At 45.7% G+C, this 19,900-nt stretch overlaps 1 protein-coding gene across 1 annotated transcript in view; it reads right to left on the bottom strand.

Moving 5' to 3' along the window:
* Positions 1–878: 878 nt before the first annotated feature.
* LOC115256383 (amyloid protein-binding protein 2-like) overlaps positions 879–19,900 on the bottom strand; it is a 43,121-nt gene continuing 24,099 nt past the window's right edge. The window contains exons 3-6 of the mRNA XM_029854779.2: positions 11,630–12,135; positions 11,124–11,558; positions 3,870–4,815; positions 879–1,760 (exon numbers count right to left, since the gene is read on the bottom strand). Of these exons, the coding sequence (XP_029710639.2) occupies positions 1,458–1,760; positions 3,870–4,815; positions 11,124–11,558; positions 11,630–12,135 (2,190 nt within the window). The 3' untranslated portion in view covers positions 879–1,457. The remainder of the gene's footprint in view (positions 1,761–3,869; positions 4,816–11,123; positions 11,559–11,629; positions 12,136–19,900) is intronic.

Below are 19,900 nucleotides of genomic sequence, written 5' to 3' on the forward strand. Positions count from 1 at the left end.
CTTCAAGTTTCTGGTTTCTAACGTCTTGCCTCTGGCTTCTAGATTCTGGTTTCTAGCTGTTCTTCAGGCTTCTTGCTTCTGGTTTTTAGCTTCTAGTTTCTGTCTTTTGGCTTCCAGCTTCTGACTTTATATCCAACTTCTTGCTTCAGGCTTCCAACTTCTGCTTTCTATCCTCTAGCTCCTGGCTTTTAGCGTCTACCTCCTAGTTTCTTGCATCCAGCTTCTGTCCTTTGGCATCTAGCTTCTGGCTTCCAGGTTCTAACTTCTAGCTGATGCCTTTGGCTGCTACCTTCAGGCTTCTGGCTTCTAGTTTCTGAATTTTTGCTTTCAACTTATAGCTTCTAGCTTGTGGTTTCCAGCTTTTGGCTGTTACCTCTTGGCTTTTAGATTATGCCTTCAGCTTCCATCTTTTATTTTTTGCATTTAGTTTCTGGCTCTTAGCTTCTGGATTTTTTGGTTCTGGCTCCTAGTTTCTTATTTCTGTTTTTTTTTTGGCAGTCAGCTTATGACTTTCAGCCTCTGACTTCTTGCTTCTATCTTTACTTATGGCTTATAGATTCCAGCTGATAGCTTCTGTCTTCTACCTTTTGATTACTAACTTCTGGGCTCTAACTTCCCTGCTTCTAGCGTTTGGCTTCTAGCTTCTGTTTTCTAATTTCTGGCTTCTAGCTGCTGGCTATTTATTACCAGCTTTTGGCTAGGCACAAAAAGCGAGCGGACAAGATGGGTAAACCCGGTTGAACTTGATCTGGCGAGCATTTTGGCTTCGTTCAGATGGCCCTGACAGTCGAACTTAGTTACAAGATCTACTGTGTCTTAACAGAGTTTCAAAGGCAAAGGCTTTCGGATACCGCATTAGCTAAAGAATCTCTTGATCGTTATTCAACTGAATAAAATTTGCATCTATTATTACTAATATAATTCTGCATTTTGTTAACGATCACTGACGTTTGCTTTCAGATGTATTTTTTCACTTGTAGGTTAGCATAATTCGCAAAAGAAATTTATATCAAATACAGAGTAATGTAATAGGTTTCTATTTCAATCTTGATCGTCGTCATCATTATCATCATCACAAGCGTATCGAAGCAACAAAAAATATTATTGCTGAAGCGAATTGCAACCAAAAATCAGAATTAAGTTGAAGCACAGTGCTTTCGACATGAAAATAATCTAAAAATGATCAGTTGAGTTCTCAGTTTCCTACAAAGTCGCTGTTTGTATGATTTCTACGCGAAATTTTAGGAGATAGTTGCATCGAGTTCTTTGTGCTGCCGTCAATGGACGAATCCATCGGAAACTTCAATATCTAAGTACATTGTGATGAAATCGTTCGACGGTTGTCGAGTTATTTAACATTTCGAGAGATTTTCTTGCTCAGAATCGAGAGAAAGAAGAAACTTACCTCCCACTAAATTTCGGAACATTCGGAAACGATCCAAGCAATCGAGAATTACCTAAGCACTTCTGAGAACCTCGTCTGCAGCGGGGGCTGCGGCAACGGCAGCAGGCGGTGCCACAACCACGGCCTCCGCAACAGCATGCGGAGGAGATGCGGTGTCACTACTATCTCCGGCGCAATCGTTACCGCAGACACACTCGGGCCGAACGCCGTCCGCCTCCAGCAGGGTGTAGTTGATACTGCCGTCGCTTTCGCTGAGCGGAACGCTTCCCGTTATGCAGTTGCTGCACATTTCGAAAAACTTCCGGGTCACTTCCTCCATCGTGATGTCCTCGCTGTTCGTTGCCAGATAGTTGTTCTGGAAGGGGATAGACGCAAAAGGATGCATTCATTAAAGGAGCTCTGCAAGCTCTGACGGAAGCCCCGCTGGCTTCAGATGGAAGCCCCGTAGGCTTCTGAAGGAAGCCCCGTTGGCTTCTGAAGGAAGCCCCGTAGGCTTCTGAAGGAAGCCCCGTAGGCTTCTGAAGGAAGCCCCGTAGGCTTCTGAAGGAAGCCCCGTAGGCTTCTGACGGAAGCCCCGTAGGCTTCTGACGGAAGCCCCGCAGGCTTCTGACGGAAGCCCCGCAGGCTTCTAACGGAAGCCCCGCAGGCTTCTAACGGAAGCCCCGCAGGCTTCTAACGGAAGCTCCGCAGGCTTCTAACGGAAGCCCCGCAGGCTTCTAACGGAAGCCCCGCAGGCTTCTAACGGAAGCCCCGCAGGCTTCTAACGGAAGCCCCGCAGGCTTCTAACGGAAGCCCCGCAGGCTTCTAACGGAAGCCCCGCAGGCTTCTAACGGAAGCCCCGCAGGCTTCTAACGGAAGCCCCGCAGGCTTCTAACGGAAGCCCCGCAGGCTTCTAACGGAAGCCCCGCAGGCTTCTAACGGAAGCCCCGCAGGCTTCTAACGGAAGCCCCGCAGGCTTCTAACGGAAGCCCCGCAGGCTTCTAACGGAAGCCCCGCAGGCTTCTAACGGAAGCCCCGCAGGCTTCTAACGGAAGCCCCGCAGGCTTCTAACGGAAGCCCCGCAGGCTTCTAACGGAAGCCCCGCAGGCTTCTAACGGAAGCCCCGCAGGCTTCTAACGGAAGCCCCGCAGGCTTCTAACGGAAGCCCCGCAGGCTTCTAACGGAAGCCCCGCAGGCTTCTAACGGAAGCCCCGCAGGCTTCTAACGGAAGCCCCGCAGGCTTCTAACGGAAGCCCCGCAGGCTTCTAACGGAAGCCCCGCAGGCTTCTAACGGAAGCCCCGCAGGCTTCTAACGGAAGCCCCGCAGGCTTCTAACGGAAGCCCCGCAGGCTTCTAACGGAAGCCCCGCAGGCTTCTGACGGAAGCCCCGCAGGCTTCTGACGGAAGCCCCGCAGGCTTCTGACGGAAGCCCCGCAGGCTTCTGACGGAAGCCCCGCAGGCTTCTGACGGAAGCCCCGCAGGCTTCTGACGGAAGCCCCGCAGGCTTCTGACGGAAGCCCCGCAGGCTTCTGACGGAAGCCCCGCAGGCTTCTGACGGAAGCCCCGCAGGCTTCTGACGGAAGCCCCGCAGGCTTCTGACGGAAGCCCCGCAGGCTTCTGACGGAAGCCCCGCAGGCTTCTGACGGAAGCCCCGCAGGCTTCTGACGGAAGCCCCGCAGGCTGCTGACGGAAGCCCCGCTGGCTTCTGACGGAAGCCCCGCAGGCTTCTGACGGAAGCCCCGCAGGCTTCTGACGGAAGCCCCGCAGGCTTCTGACGGAAGCCCCGCAGGCTTCTGACGGAAGCCCCGCAGGCTTCTGACGGAAGCCCCGCAGGCTTCTGACGGAAGCCCCGCAGGCTTCTGACGGAAGCCCCGCAGGCTTCTGACGGAAGCCCCGAAGGCTTCTGACGGAAGCCCCGCAGGCTTCTGACGGAAGCCCCGCAGGCTTCTGACGGAAGCCCCGCAGGCTTCTGACGGAAGCCCCGCAGGCTTCTGACGGAAGCCCCGCAGGCTTCTGACGGAAGCCCCGCAGGCTTCTGACGGAAGCCCCGCAGGCTTCTGACGGAAGCCCCGCAGGTTTCTGACGGAAGCCCCGCAGGCTTCTGACGGAAGCCCCGCAAGCTTCTGACGGAAGCCCCACAGGCTTCTGACGGAAGCCCCGCAGGCTTCTGACGGAAGCCCCGCAGGCTTCTGAAGAAAGCCCCGCAGGCTTCTGACGGAAGCCCCGCAGGCTTCTGACGGAAGCCCCGCAGGCTTCTGACGGAAGCCTCGCAGGCTTCTGACGGAAGCCCCGCAGGCTTCTGACGGAAGCTCCGCACTACTCCGCAGGCTTCTGACGAAAGCCTCCTAGGCTTCTGCTGGAAGCCCCACAGACTTCTGATGGGTGCTTTGTTGGCTTCTGAAAGATGCTCTGAGAAGACTCCCAAAGCTAATGCGGAAAGCCCGCATAATTAAAGAACAATGTTAACATCAACAACTTCACTCACCTTCACAGCCTGGTTGTCCTCCCGCTGCATTCGCCAATCCTCCAGGATCGTCATGTACTGATGGTACCGCCTGTGGTCGCCGGTAATATCGTAGATGTGGATCAACCCCCGGTAGTCATACTCCAGCCCGGAGTACGACTCGCCAAACAGCCGCAAACTGATATCGATGCTCTTCAGGTACAGATCCTCCGCTTCCTGGTGCTTCTTCATGTGGTAGTTGTAGAGCGACGCCAAATGTCCCACCGAAAGTCCCACTTCGTAGTCGTACGGTCCCAGAATGGACGTTTTGATCTTGATCGCCCGCTTGTGCATTCGTTCGGCTGCGTCGTACTTGGACATCGACTGGTACAATCGGCCCAGATTTCCGTAGTGTTTCGCCGTCTGAACGTTGTTCTCTCCGAAGGCCTCCAGCGAAAGACGCAAGGCGGAATGATGCAGCTTCTCCGATTGCAACAGCAAACGCTTGCATTTGTTATAGTCGACCGTAGAGGCCATCGTATCGAGGGCGATCTCCTCCAGGATCAAGGCCTTGACTCGCTTGGCCGAGGCCAACATCAGATGATTGGATGGCACCAGTTCTTTCATGATGTCAATTGCCTGTTCCACATTTTCCGTGGCCGAGTTGAACTTTCCGGAACTGTACTCTAGAACGTACAGACAGTAGGCCAGATCTTCGTGGGCCACCGCCACGTGCAGATTGCGGGGTCCGAAGATCCGGCAGAGAATTTCGTGCGCTTCCCTGTAGACCGCTACGCTGTTCGCTATGGAGTCCACGTTCAACAGGAAGAACCCGTAGTCTAGCAAGGCATCGGCGTACTTTTGATGGCTGGTGCCGAAGCTGTTCTGCGCCCGACAGACCGCCTGTTTGATCAGCATACTGGCTAGTTGGAATTGACGTTTGACGACGCAGGACTTGGCCACCTGCCGGAGGACGTCTACGGTGATTCTGGAAGAGAAAGACAGAGGGCGTTTAATAACTAATAACATTACAAAAGACCAGAAGACCACAAGTCCACAAGACCAAAAGACCAGAATGCCACAAGACCAGAAGTCAAGAAGACCTGAAGTTCAGCAGAATAAAAGACCGGAAGCTAGAAGTCAGAACCCAGATTTCTAGAAATCAGAATTATGAAGTCAAAACCAGAAGCTAGAAAGCTAAAGCCAGAACAAGCCAATATCGAGAATTCACAGACCATAAATCAGAAGCTTGAACGCCGATATGAAGTAGCCTCGCATTAGAAATCTAGTTAACAGAGATAAAAAGAAGCGTAGCCATAATCTAGAAGTCAAAAATCAGAAACTAGAATCTAGATGCCACAATTTAGAAAACAAAAGCTGGAAACCAGAAACCAGAGGTCAGAAGCCGGGATCTTGAAGGCAGGAACCAGTACCTAGCAAGATCCAAAACCATGAAGTAAGAAACCAGTAGCAAGAAGCCACAATCTGGAAGTCCGAAGCCGGAAACCAGAAACCGGAGGTCAAAAGCCAGAATCTAGAATCTAGAATCTAGAAGCCAGCAACTCAAACCTTGAAGTCAGAAACCAGAAGCTAGAAGTTACAAACAAGAAGTCAGAAGCTAGAACCAGACGTTTGAAGTCAGAAACCAGAATCTAGAAGTCACAATCTAGAAGACAGATGTCTGAAACCAGAAGCCAGAACATCGAAATTAGAAACCAGAACCTAGAGGCCACAATCTAGAAATCAGAAGCTGGAACCAGAAAACAGAGATTAGAGGCCGGGATCCTGAAGTCAGAAACCAGAACCTAGCAAGAGCCATGAAGTAAGAAACCAGAAACAAGTAGACACAATCTAGAAGTTCAAAGCCGGAAACTAGAAGCCAGAGGTCAAAAGCTAGAAACCAGAACCTTGAACTCAGAAACCAAACACAAGAAATCAAAACTTTGAAGTCAGAAACCAACATCCAGAAGCTACAATGAAGAAGTTAAAAGCCGGAAACCAGTGAGAGGTCAAAAGCCAAAATATAGGGGCAAGAAACCAGATCCTTGAAATCAGAAACCAGAAGCTAGAAGTTACAAACTAGATCTAAGATGTCGGAAGTCAGAATCAGCAGCTTGAAGTCAGAAACCAGAAAACTAAAAACCAGAGGTCAGAAACCTGGAACTTGTTGTCAGAACCAGAACCAAGCAACTAGAATCTAGATGCCACAATTTAGAAATCAAAAGCTGGAAACCAGAAACCAGAGGTCAGAAGCCGAGATCTTGAAGGCAGAAACCAGTACTTAGCAAGATCCAAAACCTTGAAGTAAGAAACCAGTAGCAAGAAACCACAATCTGGAAGTCCGAAGCCGGAAACCAGAAGCCGGACATCAAAAGCCAGAATCTAGAAGCCAGAAACTCAAACCTTGAAGTCAGAAACCAGAAGCTAGAAGTTACAAACAAGAAGTCAGAAGCTAGAACCAGAAGTTTGAAGTTAGAAACCAGAATCTAGAAGTCACAATCTAGAAGACAGATGTCTGAAACCAGAAGTCAGAAAATCGAAATTAGAAACCAGAACCTAGAGGCCACAGTCTAGAAATCAGACACTGGAAACCAGAAAACAGAGATTAGAGGCCGGGATCCTGAAGTCAGAAAGCAGAACCTAGCAAGAACCATGAAGCAAGAAACCAGAAACAAGTAGCCACAATCTAGAATTTCGAAGCCGGAAACTAGAAACCAGAGGTCAAAAGCTAGAAACCACAACCTTGAACTCAGAAACCAAACACAAGAAGTCAAAACTTAGAAATCAGAAACCAACACCCAGAAGCTACAATGAAGAAGTTAAAAGCCGGAAACCAGTGAGAGGTCAAAAGCCAGGGGGCAAGAAACCAAATCCTTGAAATCAGAAACCAGAAGCTAGAAGTTTCAAACTAGATGTCGGAAGTCAGAAACAGCAGCTTGAAGTCAGAAACCAGAATCTAGAGGTCACAATCTAAGAATCAGAGGCCAGAAAACCAAAAACCTCAGGCCAGAAGCCTGGATCTTGTTGTCAGAACCAGAACCAGGCAGGAACCAGTACCTAGCAAGATCCAAAACCTTGAAGTAAGAAACCAATAGCAAGAAGCCACAATCTGGAAGTCCCAAGCCGGAAACCAGATGCCGGAGGTCAAAAGCCAGAATCTAGAAGCCTGAAACTCAAACCTTGAAGTCAGAAACCAGAAGCTAGAAGTTACAAACAAGAAGTCAGAAGCTAGAATCAGAAGTTTGAAGTTAGAAACCAGAATCTAGAAGTCACAATCTAGAAGACATATGTCTGAAATCAGAAGCCAGAAGCCAGAAAATCGAAATTAGAAACCAGAACCTAGAGGCCACAGTCTAGAAATCAGACGCTGGAAACCAGAAAACAGAGATTAGAGGCCGGGATCCTGAAGGCAGAAACCAGAACCTAGCAAGAACCATGAAGCAAGAAACCAGAAAAAAGTAGCCACAATCTAGAAGTTCGAAGCCAGAAACTAGAAGCCAGAGGTCAAAAGCTAGAAACCAGAACCTTTAACTCAGAAACCAAACACAAGAAGTCAAAACTTTGAAGTCAGAAACCAACATCCAGAAGCTACAATGAAGAAGTTAAAAGTTGGAAACCCGTGAGAGGTCAAAAGCCAAAATATAGGGTCAAGAAACCAGATCCTTGAAATCAGAAACCAGAAGCTAGAAGTTACAAACTAGATGTCGGACGTCAGAAACAGCAGCTTGAAGTCAAAAACCAGAATCTAGAGACCACAATCTAAGAATCAGAGGCCAGAAAACCAGAAACCAGAGGCCAGAAGCCTGGAACTTGTTATCAGAACCAGAACCTAGCAACTAGAATCTAGATGCCACAATTTAGAAATCAAAAGCTGGAAACCAGAAACCAGAGGTCAGAAGCCGGGATCTTGAAGGCAGGATCCAGTACCTAGCAAGATCCAAAACCATGAAGTATGAAACCAGTAGCAAGAAGCCACAATCTGGAAGTCCGAAGCCGGAAACCAGAAGCCGGAGGTCAAAATCCAGAATTTAGAAGCCAGAAACTCAAACCTTGAAGTCAGAAACCAGAAGCTAGAAGTTACAAACAAGAAGTCAGAAGCTAGAATCAGAAGTTTGACGTCAGAAACCAGAATCTATAAGTCACAATCTAGAAGACAGATGTCTGAAACCAGAAGCCAGAAAATCGAAATTAGAAACCAGAACCTAGAGGCCACAGTCTAGAAATCAGACGCTGGAAACCAGAAAACAGAGATTAAAGGCCGGGATCCAGAAGTCAGAAACCAGAACCTGGCAAGAGCCATGAAGCAAGAAATCAGAAACCAGAAACTAAAAGTTTCAAATTAGATCTAAGATGTCGGAAGTCGGAAACAGTAGCTTGAAGTCAGAAACCAGAATCTAGATACCACAATCTAAGAATCAGAAGCCAGAAAACCAAAAACCAGAGGCCAGAAGCCTGGAACTTGTTGTCAGAACCAGAACCTAGCAACTAGAATCTAGATGCCACAATTTAGAAATCAAAAGCTGGAAACCAGAAACCAGAGGTCAGAAGCCGGGATCTTGAAGGCAGGAACCAGTATCTAGCAAGATCCAAAACCATGAAGTGAGAAACCAGTAGCAAGAAGCCACAATCTGAAAGTCCGAAGCCGGAAACTAGAAACCAGAGGTCAAAAGCTAGAAACCAGAACCTTGAACTCAGAAGTCAAAACGTTGAAGTCAGGAACCAACATCCAGAAGCTACAATGAAGAAGTTAAAAGCCGGAAACCTGTGAGGTCAAAAGCCAAAATATAGGGGCAAGAATTTAGATCCTTGAAATCACAAACCAGAAGCTAGAAGTTACAAACTAGATGTCGGAAGTCAGAAACAGCAGCTTGAAGTCAGAAACCAGAATCTAGAGACTACAATCTAAGAATCAGAGGCCATAAAACCAAAAACCAGAGGTCAAAAGCCTGGAACTTGAAATCAGCCGGGCTTGAAATCAGTAACCAGAAGCTAGAAGTTACAAACTAGATGTCGATAGTCAGAAACAGCAGCTTGAAGTCAGAAACCAGAATCTAGAGACTACAATCTAAGAATCAGAGGCCATAAAACCAAAAACCAGAGGTCAAAAGCCTGGAACTTGTTGTCAGAACCAGAACCTAGCAAGAACCAGAAACATAAAGTATGAAACCAGAAGCAAGAGGCCACAATCGAGAAGTACGAAGCCGGAAACCAGAAGCCAGCAATTAGAACCTTGAACTTCGAAACCAGACACAAGGATCCGAGGGGATGGACAAAAATCTCGTAGTCAGAAACCAGAAGCCACAAGTTCGAAGTCGAAAACCAGAAGCCTGAGGTCAAAAGCAACAATATAGAAGCCAGCAGCTAGAACCTTGAAGTCAGGAACCAGTAGCACGAACAAGAAGCCAGATGCCAGAACTAGAAGATGGAAGTCCAAAACCAGAAGCTAGAAATCACAATCTAGATAGACAAAAGATGGAAACCAGAAGCCAGAACTTCGAAATTAGATATCAGAATCAACGGGTCACAATCTATGCTAGGAGTCCCTGAAGGAATCGGGGGAGATTCTTTTGGACGAATCCCAGTAAGATTGCCCGGAAAAATTCAATGTAGAATGCCAGGAGAAATCCCAAGAGGAATCCCTAGAAGATTTCATGAAGATACACCAGAGTTAGAGTTGCTGGAGAAGTCCTTGGAAGTGCACTGTTTGCCTTAGCGATTTCTCATGGGAATCTTTTAGCGATTTCAGCAGGATTCTGTCAAGGATTCCTCCTGAAATTCTTCGTGGAGTTCCGTAAGTAATTCCTCCCTGCATTTCTAGAGGGTTTCCTTCAGTAGCATTTTCAAGGATTACCCTCGGGATTCTTCGATTTTTGCCTTTCTCCTGCACCAAGGTGTACCGAAAGGCTATATGTTCACTTCAAAAACGAAAATTGTATAGAGCCCCCGGAGGGGTCAAGTCATATATACCAATTGACTCAGCTCGACGAGTTGAGATGATGTCTGTGTGTATGTATGTGTGTGTGTATGTGTACAAAAAGGTCACCTCATATTTGGATAGTAAATATAAACCGATTTCAACGACCGATGGTTCATTCGACGGGGTATATTGCCCCATTGTTTCCTATTGAAAATGGTTCTGATCGGTCCAGCCGTTCCGGAGATATGGCCATTTGGGTGTTCCGGACCGGTACCCCAGGAAGGGGCCAGAAATGAAAATGCAACAAACCCATGCATGCGACCCATCAAACCACGGCATTTTCGATTATCTGTTGAACGGGAAGCAGGAAAATAGCCTCAGACCATATCTGAACCGATAGCATTCCGGAACCGGTTCCGGGTGTCCCGCCGGAAGTGACCAAATATAAAAGTGAACCAAACCTATTCATGCGACACATCAAATTGCCGCTTTTTTCTAGATCCTGATGAATGATAAGCAGGAAAATAATATCAGACCATATTGGAACCGGCAGTATTCCGGAACCGGTTCCGGATGTCCCGCCGAAAGAGGTCAAATATAAAAGTGAACCAAAACCATTCATGCGACACATCAAATCGCCGCTTTTTTCTAGATCCTGATGAATGATACGTAGGAAAATAATATCAGACCACATTTGAACCGGTAGTATTCCGGAATCGGTTCCGGATGTCCCACCGACAGTGGCCAAATATAAAAGTAAACCAAACCCGTTCATGCGACACATTAAAAGGACGCTTTTTTCTATAACCTGATTAACGATAAGCAGGAAAATAGTCTTAGATCATATCTGAACCGGTAACATTCCGGACCGGTTCCGGGTGTCCCGCCGGAAGTGGCCAAATATAAAAGTGAATCGAACCTATTCATGCGACACATCTAATCGCCGCTTTTTTCTAGATCCTGATGAATGATAAGCAGGAAAATAATATCAGACCATATTTGAACCGGTAGTATTCCGGAACCGGTTCCGGATGTCCCGCCGAAAGTGGCCAAATATAAAAGTGAACCAAACCCATGCATGCGACACATTAAAAAGACGCTTTTTCTATAACCTGATTAACGATAAGCAGGAAAATAGTCTTCGATCATATCTGAACCGGTAACATTTCGGACCGGTTCCAGATGTCCCGGATTTCCTTTCAGGATTGCTACCAGGATTCCTTCAGGAATTATCCCGGAATTCTTTGAAGAATTCCTCTTGTGATGCCTTCCGATGTCCCAGGATTTTTCCTGAGACTTGGTGGATTTACTCGGTAAAATTTTATTTAACATACGCAAAATATAAACTGTACTTTAAAAAGTATCGATTTAGTACTCACTTATCTGGTGTTTTCTTGCTGATATGCCTCAGCGCTCGGATGCTCCACCGGTAGCTCAGATCGTACTCGCTCCGGTAGAAGTGCAGCACCGCAATCTGCTGGTAAATATTGGCGAGCAAACTGTTTGGTATGTTACTAAGCCTATCGTTATCACTGCCGGCCAGGGCGCACGTGCTGCCACCAGTAGCGAGGCAGCTGTTTTTGCTGTTCCCACTTTCTCGCCCACTGCAACAAATTTGGGATTTTCTTCTAGCACAGTTGCTGCTACTACTACTGCTGCCACTGCTGCTGGCGCCATTCACATGTGCTGATCTTTGTAGCCGCCTTATTTCCCGTTGATGTTCCTGGGTCAACTTATCTATTATGTTCAACGCCTGGGCGCAGGTAATATTCGCTTCCTTGAAGCAACAGAAGGCCGTTTGTGCACACAATAACCTACAATCAGAGATAGACAAAAGCATTCAATTATAAGTTTATTCCAACTGGCATCCCGATTTCAAACGCACTTCTGAAGACAGTTCAGTTCTATCAGCGACCGCAAGTAGCTCGCCCGCAGCAGCTGAATCATAGCCAGGGTGCTGTTGAACACATGCAGTGACTCTTCCAACCAGCCGGACTCGCACAGGAACGATCCCAACCGGATACCGTTGTCGACCTGCTCGATAAAAGCCGCCACAAATTGGCGATCTGGATTGTCCTGGCAAGCGGCACCGGAGGCGGCGGCGGCGCCAATTGGTTCCTCGTGTGGAACCTCACCGTGGGCTCCGAGAAAATTCTCCAGAGGGGCTTCCTTCACCGCGGAGACGTTCTCATTTTCTAGATAGTATACGCTGGTGGTTCGACAGAACTTTGTGCGAAGTTCGGTGACGACCGGACGTCGGGCCGTCATTAGGGTTTGGACGCACTTGAACATGATCTGCTTCAGGGAGGCCTGACGGATCACTTTCTGGAAGGTGTTGAGGTCGGTCAGCTGCACCAGGAGAATTTCCTTGAGGGAGTCGTGAGCGCACATCTGAAATTGGGGAGACAAGGGGAGTAGAGTTAACAATTGAACTGAAAGTGATGTTAACTAATTAAATGCAATGCTTTTATATTTCTACGTCCAATGCCTCTCAAAATCGACAAGCTGGTAATCAATCTCAAACGACAAATAATATGGAACGAGCTCACCTAATCATATCCAAGGTTGTTCATCCTACCAGAGAATCAAAGGGAATTGAAACGTTTCATTGACTCGAACCGGACTACGTATTAGATTTTTACCTCCCCAAGTAACATTTATAGTTTTCTTGTAGCCAACAAGGTCGATCTCAAAGCTTAGTAAGTATAGCAGCTCTAATAAAACCCCCTCCATTCCCTTATACGTTTTAAAAACTTTCATTTGTTGTTTCTTGTGGGATACCTTAAGGAAATTTCCATTTTGATAAAATCTGTTGTGTAGATCCCAAGAACTTCAACGTTCTTTCTAGGTTCGAAAAATATCTTGTATGGACAAATAACACAAAAACAATATTAACTTCTTCTTAACGCAACATTTCAACTGGAAGAAAGCCTGCTTCTCAGTTTAGTCTTATGAGCACTTCCTCAGTTATTAACTGTGAACTTCCTTTGTCAATGACCATTTTGCATGTCGTGTTGCAGGCACGAAAATACTCTTCTATGCCCAAGGAAATCAAGCTAATTTCCATTACGAAAAGTTCCTGAACCGACCGGGAATCGAACTCATCACCCTCAGCATGGTCTTGCTGAATACCCGTGGGCTTACCGCATTGGTAATATGTACCCTGCTAGGGATTTTCTATATACACTCTTGGAATTTCTTCTGGAATTCCTCTGGGTAATTTCCTAGAAGTTTTTGTTTGGATATCTGAAAGAGTTACTGGTTCCTTGGTTTTCTCCAGGAGTTCCTTCTGGTATTTCCTTAGGAGTTGTATCTGGCATTGAACCTTTCTAAATTGGAATTTCTCATGAAATTCATTCGTGGGTTCAATCAAGAGATTATATCGTAATTCCCTCAGACGTTCTGTCTGAGATGTACTTACAATGTTTTTTTTTCTTAAATTCCTCTGGGGTTTTCTTCACAAGTTCCTACGAGAATTCTACCAAGGTTTTTCCTGATATTTCTCTAAAAAATCTTTATGAGGATCCTACAGAAGTTTATTCTGGGGTAGCTTCAGAAAGTCTTCCTGAGATTCCTCCATTTTTACTCAATAGTTACTACTGCGACTCTTCAAAGAGCCCCTTCTGGAAATCTTCTAGGAAATCCTTCTAGGATCCGTCAAGGAATTTCTCCAGAAGTCCTTCCTGGGATTCCTACAGGAGTTTCTTCTGGGATTTCAGCTGGAGTGCTTGGTGATTCCTTTTGTGATTACTTCTGAAGTTCATTTCATTAGCTCGTTCATGAATTCCTGTAAGGATTTCTGCTGGATTCCCTCCATAATCATCATTGGAATTTCTCCAGGACTTACTGCTGGGTTCGTTTTGTGAATCATTCAGCACTTTACTTCTTTATGAGTTCCTCCTGGGAATCCTACAGGATTTCCTTCCATAAATTTCCAGGAGTTCATTCAAAGAATCCTCCAGGTGCATTTTCTGAATATTCTGCTAAGAGCCTTCCTGGAATTACTTTCTAGATATCTTTCAGGAGTTCTTTCTGCAAACATTCCAATAGTTCCTACCGAAAATTTTCCAGGAGTTTCTTGCTGAAAACTATCAAACACATTTTTTTTGGGAATCTTCCAGGATTTTCATTCATCATATATTTTTCCTCACAAGTTCCACCGGGTTTTCAGCAGGAGTTCTCGAAGGCATTGTTTTCCAAAAGCTTTTTTACACCAATGCCACAGGGATTCAATGATATATATTGCCCTTTGCTGGCATTTACCAGATTTGCTGGTATGTCTGAAACATACTGGATAAACTTGTAACCAAAGGCACGAAATGTGGCTAATTTACAAATTGATCTCAATCTCATATCATATCATCATATTATATCATTGCACCCTAGATTGCGTCGCATCGGCGCAGTTGGCGGTCAAGCGTCAAGCATCCACGCATACTATTTAAATTAGACACCAGTAAACGGACTGCTTGGTGTCTGGGTATGCGGAGTGCGAGAGTGAGTCTCGGATTCATTAAAACAATTCGCTCTCACTTGTAGTTAGTGGACACAAACGCGAGTGTGTTGTGGATTGGCGTCAAAGCCGAAAGAGAGATGGATTTTGAAATAAAAAAAGGAGTGTTCATAGTGTGGCTTCAGAGTCAGTTTGGCTTTCTATTCCGCAGAATTGTTACATACTCTGTGTATTAGTTGGTTAAAGCGCCGGTCTAGCGAATACTTGGAAACCCTTAGAACCCCCTGAAACGCCCCTGAGACTCCTTGAAACACTCTGAGATACGTCGGAACCTCCTGATCAGGAATTTGAACTAATCCTAATTCTTTTGCAGCTTCAACGAATTTGACAATCGGGACCGGCTTTGTGAGTGCATCTGCCTTCTGGGGATTCGATCTGACATGCTGGAGTTAAATTGTGCCATCGTTCAGCTTCTCTCTTACAAAATGGTGCCGTATGTCTATGTGCTTTGAGCGAGATGAATAGCCAATTTCCTTATCGCCCAGGTACAACGCACTGCGGTTGTCGCAAGATATTGGATTTGTATCTTGGAAACCAAATAGTTCATTTCGCGCCACCATACAACTTCTTGTGTTGCTGCAGACCACGTCATGTACTCGGCTTCCATGGTAGACAGCGCCACAGTCGGTTGTTTATTGCAAGTCCATGATATCGATCTGCCTGCATGGAACCCTTTCGTCCTTGCTTTCGTCTGTATCCAACGAAAACGTCTGCTCCAGATTTTGGATCCCATTTCTTACGTTGCACTTTCGGAATGTGGCACATCACCTTCCAGCCGAACACTCGTAACCCCAACAAGTTCGGTTTCCTTCCAGTTAATCGTTCTTCGGGGGTTACATCCTGGCCTTTTGTAGGAGATCTGTTGATCAGGAACACGCCGTGCCGTGGCCACGGCTTCTGCCCAATAACGCTTCTCCAGGTCACTATCAAACGACAGACGGTTGATCCTCTCCGCAAGGCCATGCTGCTCCGGGTTTTACGGAACCGTCTTCTCATGATGGAATCCCGATTCCCGCAGAAACTTCTCCATTTATTGATTCACATACTCGAGGCCGTTATCCGAGCTTCATCCATCATCCAGTCCGTGTTTCAGAAAACGCCCCGAAGGTTTTGAAGCAATCCAGAATACCTTGTTTTGATTTTCAGAAAGTACACGAAAGTCTTCCGGTTTGAAGAAGGCGATGGAGGTCTCTTCCTGTTGCCACCAGTTCGTTGGATGCAGACCTCACTTCATACGTATCAGCAGTGAATACTGCTCTGTACCCACTCTTGCGGATCTTACTCACCGAGAGCAGGTTGGTCTCCAGATCTGGAACTTGAAGCACGTGGGAAACGGATAAATCGCACACTTCACTTCCAACGGCCGCTTTCAGCTTGGCGTTTCCAGTGGCAACGACAGATGACACCGCTTTGTTTGCCACTTTGATTCGCTGTAAAACTTCTTCTACATCATCGAGCACTACACCGCTATGGCACAAATGAGAGGTTGCGCCGGAATCATAGATCCAGTCCGGATTTGACTCACCGTTTCTCTGGAACACGCTGAAAGCTGCTTGATGGTTCGCCTTTCTCTCATGCTTCTTTTTCGATTCCTTTGTAGGGCCTTCAGCTGCCTAGTGGCCCATCCGCTTGATGCACTTCACGCTTGACTTCTCAGCTGCCTACTTCCGCTGCTAACTGATAAACGCACCATCGCTTCCACTCGACCTTGGGTTGTTGCATAGCTTTACTTCCTTACACTGGCCTTTATCGCATCCGAGCACCTGATGCCTCAAGGCCCATAATCATCGGCTCATTAACGTACTGCCCCACCGACGAACATTCCGCCGGGCGAATACTGGTAAGCTTCCGTAGCAGCCCAAATCGTTTCGTCATGCCATCGTCTTGAAAAGCCACCTTCAGGTTGTTTCATGCTTCCTTGGCCGTTTTTGCTGCCTGTACCAAACTGGGTTCAATGCTTAGGCAGATGGTAGCCAATGCCCTGAGCGAGAACGCATCGGCGGATCTTGATCACTTTGTTCTACGGTGTCCCATGTAACTTCCCTGATGAGCATCATCTTCGTAGCAAAGGCGCATGACGAATGACTGTCATGGCCCTTGAGATGTTCCACCATAGGCATGGAAGTGCTGTCACTCATTCCGAAACCTCTTGATCCGTCGCTGGAACCGCTTCGTCCAGGCTGGTTCGCCGCATTGCTTCCATCTCTGACATGATTTGATCGATAGATTTTCTTACTTCTCGAAGTCTCTTCTATTCACTTGTTGATTCCGTTCCTATGGAGCTTGACTTTGTCCCATAACTTCATCAATACGCGTCTCGCTTGTTGCCGGTGATACAACAGAATGATCTTTATTACTAAACAAATCTATAGATTACTACGATTATCAATATTTTTCTATGCACAATATGTTGTTTGTGAATAGTTCTCCTTCTTTCTATGTAGGGCTTAAAAAGGACGCATAAATGAAAAGGCGCATAAGCAAATGGATTCATCATTATACGAATCAAAATAAAATCTACTTTCACGACTACTGTTACCCGCAGTCAGAGATACGCGTGGGACAGTCGCCTAAGAAAACAGACCTGCTTTCAAATTTTCCCGCATAGCGCTCTTTGATAATTCTTGAAAAAGATCGCCACAAGGCCGGGTGATATGATGACTGCTGCGACTGCACGTGGCTTTTGTACTGCGATTACCTTTTGTCCATTATTGAAGGCTTTGGAAAGTAGTCGCTGTAATTGTATTTTTCTTGCAACGCACAATACCTAAATGAACTTCTATGAAGCAATAATGCTTAACACTTCTTATACCAACCGGGTTTTTGTAACGTAAAGTACAGGACTAAAAACGTGAAACTATTGACATTGCATTGTAGTATCTCAGGATTTAATTACCCAATTTCAATCTTTTTGCGTGATTGGAATCCTACACAATCCTAGCAACGTGTAGTGAAAGCCAATTGGAATTTCATGCAGCTTCCGCTGAGAACCTGCGGCGAATACATTAGTTCCACATTTTTAACTTCTTTCGGTTCCATTTTGTTCCCAGATTGGTTATGAGTACAATGTCTTTGTATCGAGTTCTCTCGGAACCTCGACAAGATAGCAACATTTTGTCTGCGGCAAAGTTGTTCAAAACAACGGGGCCGGATCACAACGTCCGAGGCCATACTGTCCCGGACGTTAAGTCGCGTTTTTTTGCGACACAACGTCCAAAAGTTTAGGTGCGCCATAATATCCTATGTGCCTTCTTACCTTGGACTTCGTGGCATACTTACATGTTTGGACGTTATGCCCCGAAAAAATGCGCCATAAAGCCCTGGGACATTATGGCCTCGGACGTTATGATACTGCGCCCAAAACAACAACCGCTTCCTGGTGATAGACTTCATAAATCCAAATTTGAGTACCACATGGCGCTAGTGTACATAGAAATTGCCGGTGCGAATAATATAAAATACTAACTGTCCCGGCAGACTTTTTACTGCCATTTTGGTAGTCATTGTTTGACAACTGTTGTAGGGTCATTCCAGCACTACACTCTAGATTGGTCTTATTGCGATCGTATCGAATTTCTTCCCGCTCATAATAAATTCAGTAAAATTAAATTGTTTTACTTTTTAGTTGATTTTCGTAACAGTTTCTCCAAATTAAAACACAGCCACCCTGAAGACGGAACGAATCGTGTAAAAACCATGCTGATCGATTCATCCGTTCGTAAATGTTAATGCCGCGTTGTTTTTTTTTTCGCGAATTTTTATATAGAGAGATATTGAGAAATTCAAGCCAGATAGCAAAACAGGTTTTAGTGTACAGTACACTACTGGAACCTCCTTTTGGTAATAAGTTAGGGGTGCAGAGATAGGGATTCTAGCTAAATAGGACAGATTGGTGAAGTACTAGATTTGAAGTAATGAGCTGAATTTTAGTATGGTGAGAAGGTCAATTCTCAGTTTCTGCAATGAAATGGCGCAAAAAGTGTGGGTATTATGATTCCTTGCCTAATTTTATGCTGTTTGAGCAAAACTTTGGGTAACAGTGTTGTTGTTTTTTTCTATTTCTTGCAACATAAACAACATAGTTATCCAAAGTTTTGCTCAAACAGCATCAATTCAGGCAAAGAATCATAATACCCACGCTTTTTGCACCATTTTATTGCAGAAACGGAGAATTGACCTTCTCACCATACAAAAATTCAGCTCATTACTACAAATCTAGTACTACACCGAACGTGCCCCATTGATTCGTTATCTAAATGAACTTCTAGGATGCAAAGATGCTTGTCGTGCGGCTAGTGCCACCAAGCATTTAGTCGCATCGTGCTGAGTGCGGGTTCGATTCCCGCCGCAGCTGACAGGAGAAAGTTTTCGGCTGCGCCACTGGGCGTTGCATGCTAGTTCATTATCTAGTGTCGTGCTTCCTTTAAAGAACGAAGAGATCACTGAATCATTGAACGTGTCTCTTTTAAGAAATTTGAGTGGCCGGAATTTAGAGGGGTTTACGAGCATTTCATAGACGTTATAAGGCGTTTCAGAAGGGCTTCCGAAGAGTTTCAGTAGGGTTTCAGAAAGATGTCAAACAGTTTTCAGGCATTTCGGCGGGGGTCTCAGGGGAGGGGGAAGTTTCAGAGAGCTTCAAGCGGATTAGGGGCCCAAGTAACCAAGCTGTTGAAGCTGTACGTATTGCATAGATAACGCACATATATTGGGAAGTGGCGCCACTATTGTTGAATTATGATTTTACCAGTATAATCGTAAGTCAACAATAGTGGCGCCACTTGCGACTTTAATTCAACTTTAATGGTAAATGTAGGGCAATGCATGCCAATATATGCGCAATATATATGAAATACGTATAGCTTGAACAGCTTAGTAACTTGGGGGGGTTACAGAGAAGTGCTAAGGGAAAGCATTTCAGGGGGATTTCAGAAAGCTTCTGTGGGTTTCAGGAAAGTTCTTAGGGGGGTCTCACAAGTGACGTCCTGGGAGGTCTTAGGGGGGTTAACGGGGTTTTTAAAACGAAAACTTTCTCAGGGCGTTTCCGTAGGTTTCAAGGGGTTTAAAAGCTTGTACTCTATTGTTCTAGAGACATACTTGGGTGAGCTTCAGAGTAATTTCAGAGGCGTTTTAGGGAATTTCTAGGTGTTTCTTAGATATAAATAGATACGTTAGTAGATAAGATAGCCCAGCGTTTGGCAGCCGAAGTGATAAGTGAACCACTCAGCAGGTTTTCTTCCCTTTTGTGGGTTAGTTTCAATAGACACGCTTATGTTCTCTTGCCTAGTCGCATGGTTCACGAAGGAATACAAAGAAGATACTCCGATATAGACAAGCTGCAGCGATGAGCGGGCATCGCAAAGTGTAACACTTTCTGATGCTCTCTCTTCGTTGGATTCAAACAACTGTGAATACACGTTATTTTGATTTTTTTCTTTTAAATCGTAACATACTATTTAATTTGATTGTATGTATGCGATGTTGCAGGTTGTGTTGCCATAATAATCAACATTTTTGATTATAGAATATTTTTTCCGAATGCATCACTTTCATTAGCGTCGCCGAGCATCTCCTCTGCCTCTCTTGATCGAGCTCTCTAAACTAAACTAAAGCGATTCTTTTCACAAACAACAACAAATCGTTAGA

This window comes from Aedes albopictus, chromosome 1 (assembly GCF_035046485.1).
Source record: "Aedes albopictus strain Foshan chromosome 1, AalbF5, whole genome shotgun sequence".
NCBI classification, from domain to species: domain Eukaryota; kingdom Metazoa; phylum Arthropoda; class Insecta; order Diptera; family Culicidae; genus Aedes; species Aedes albopictus.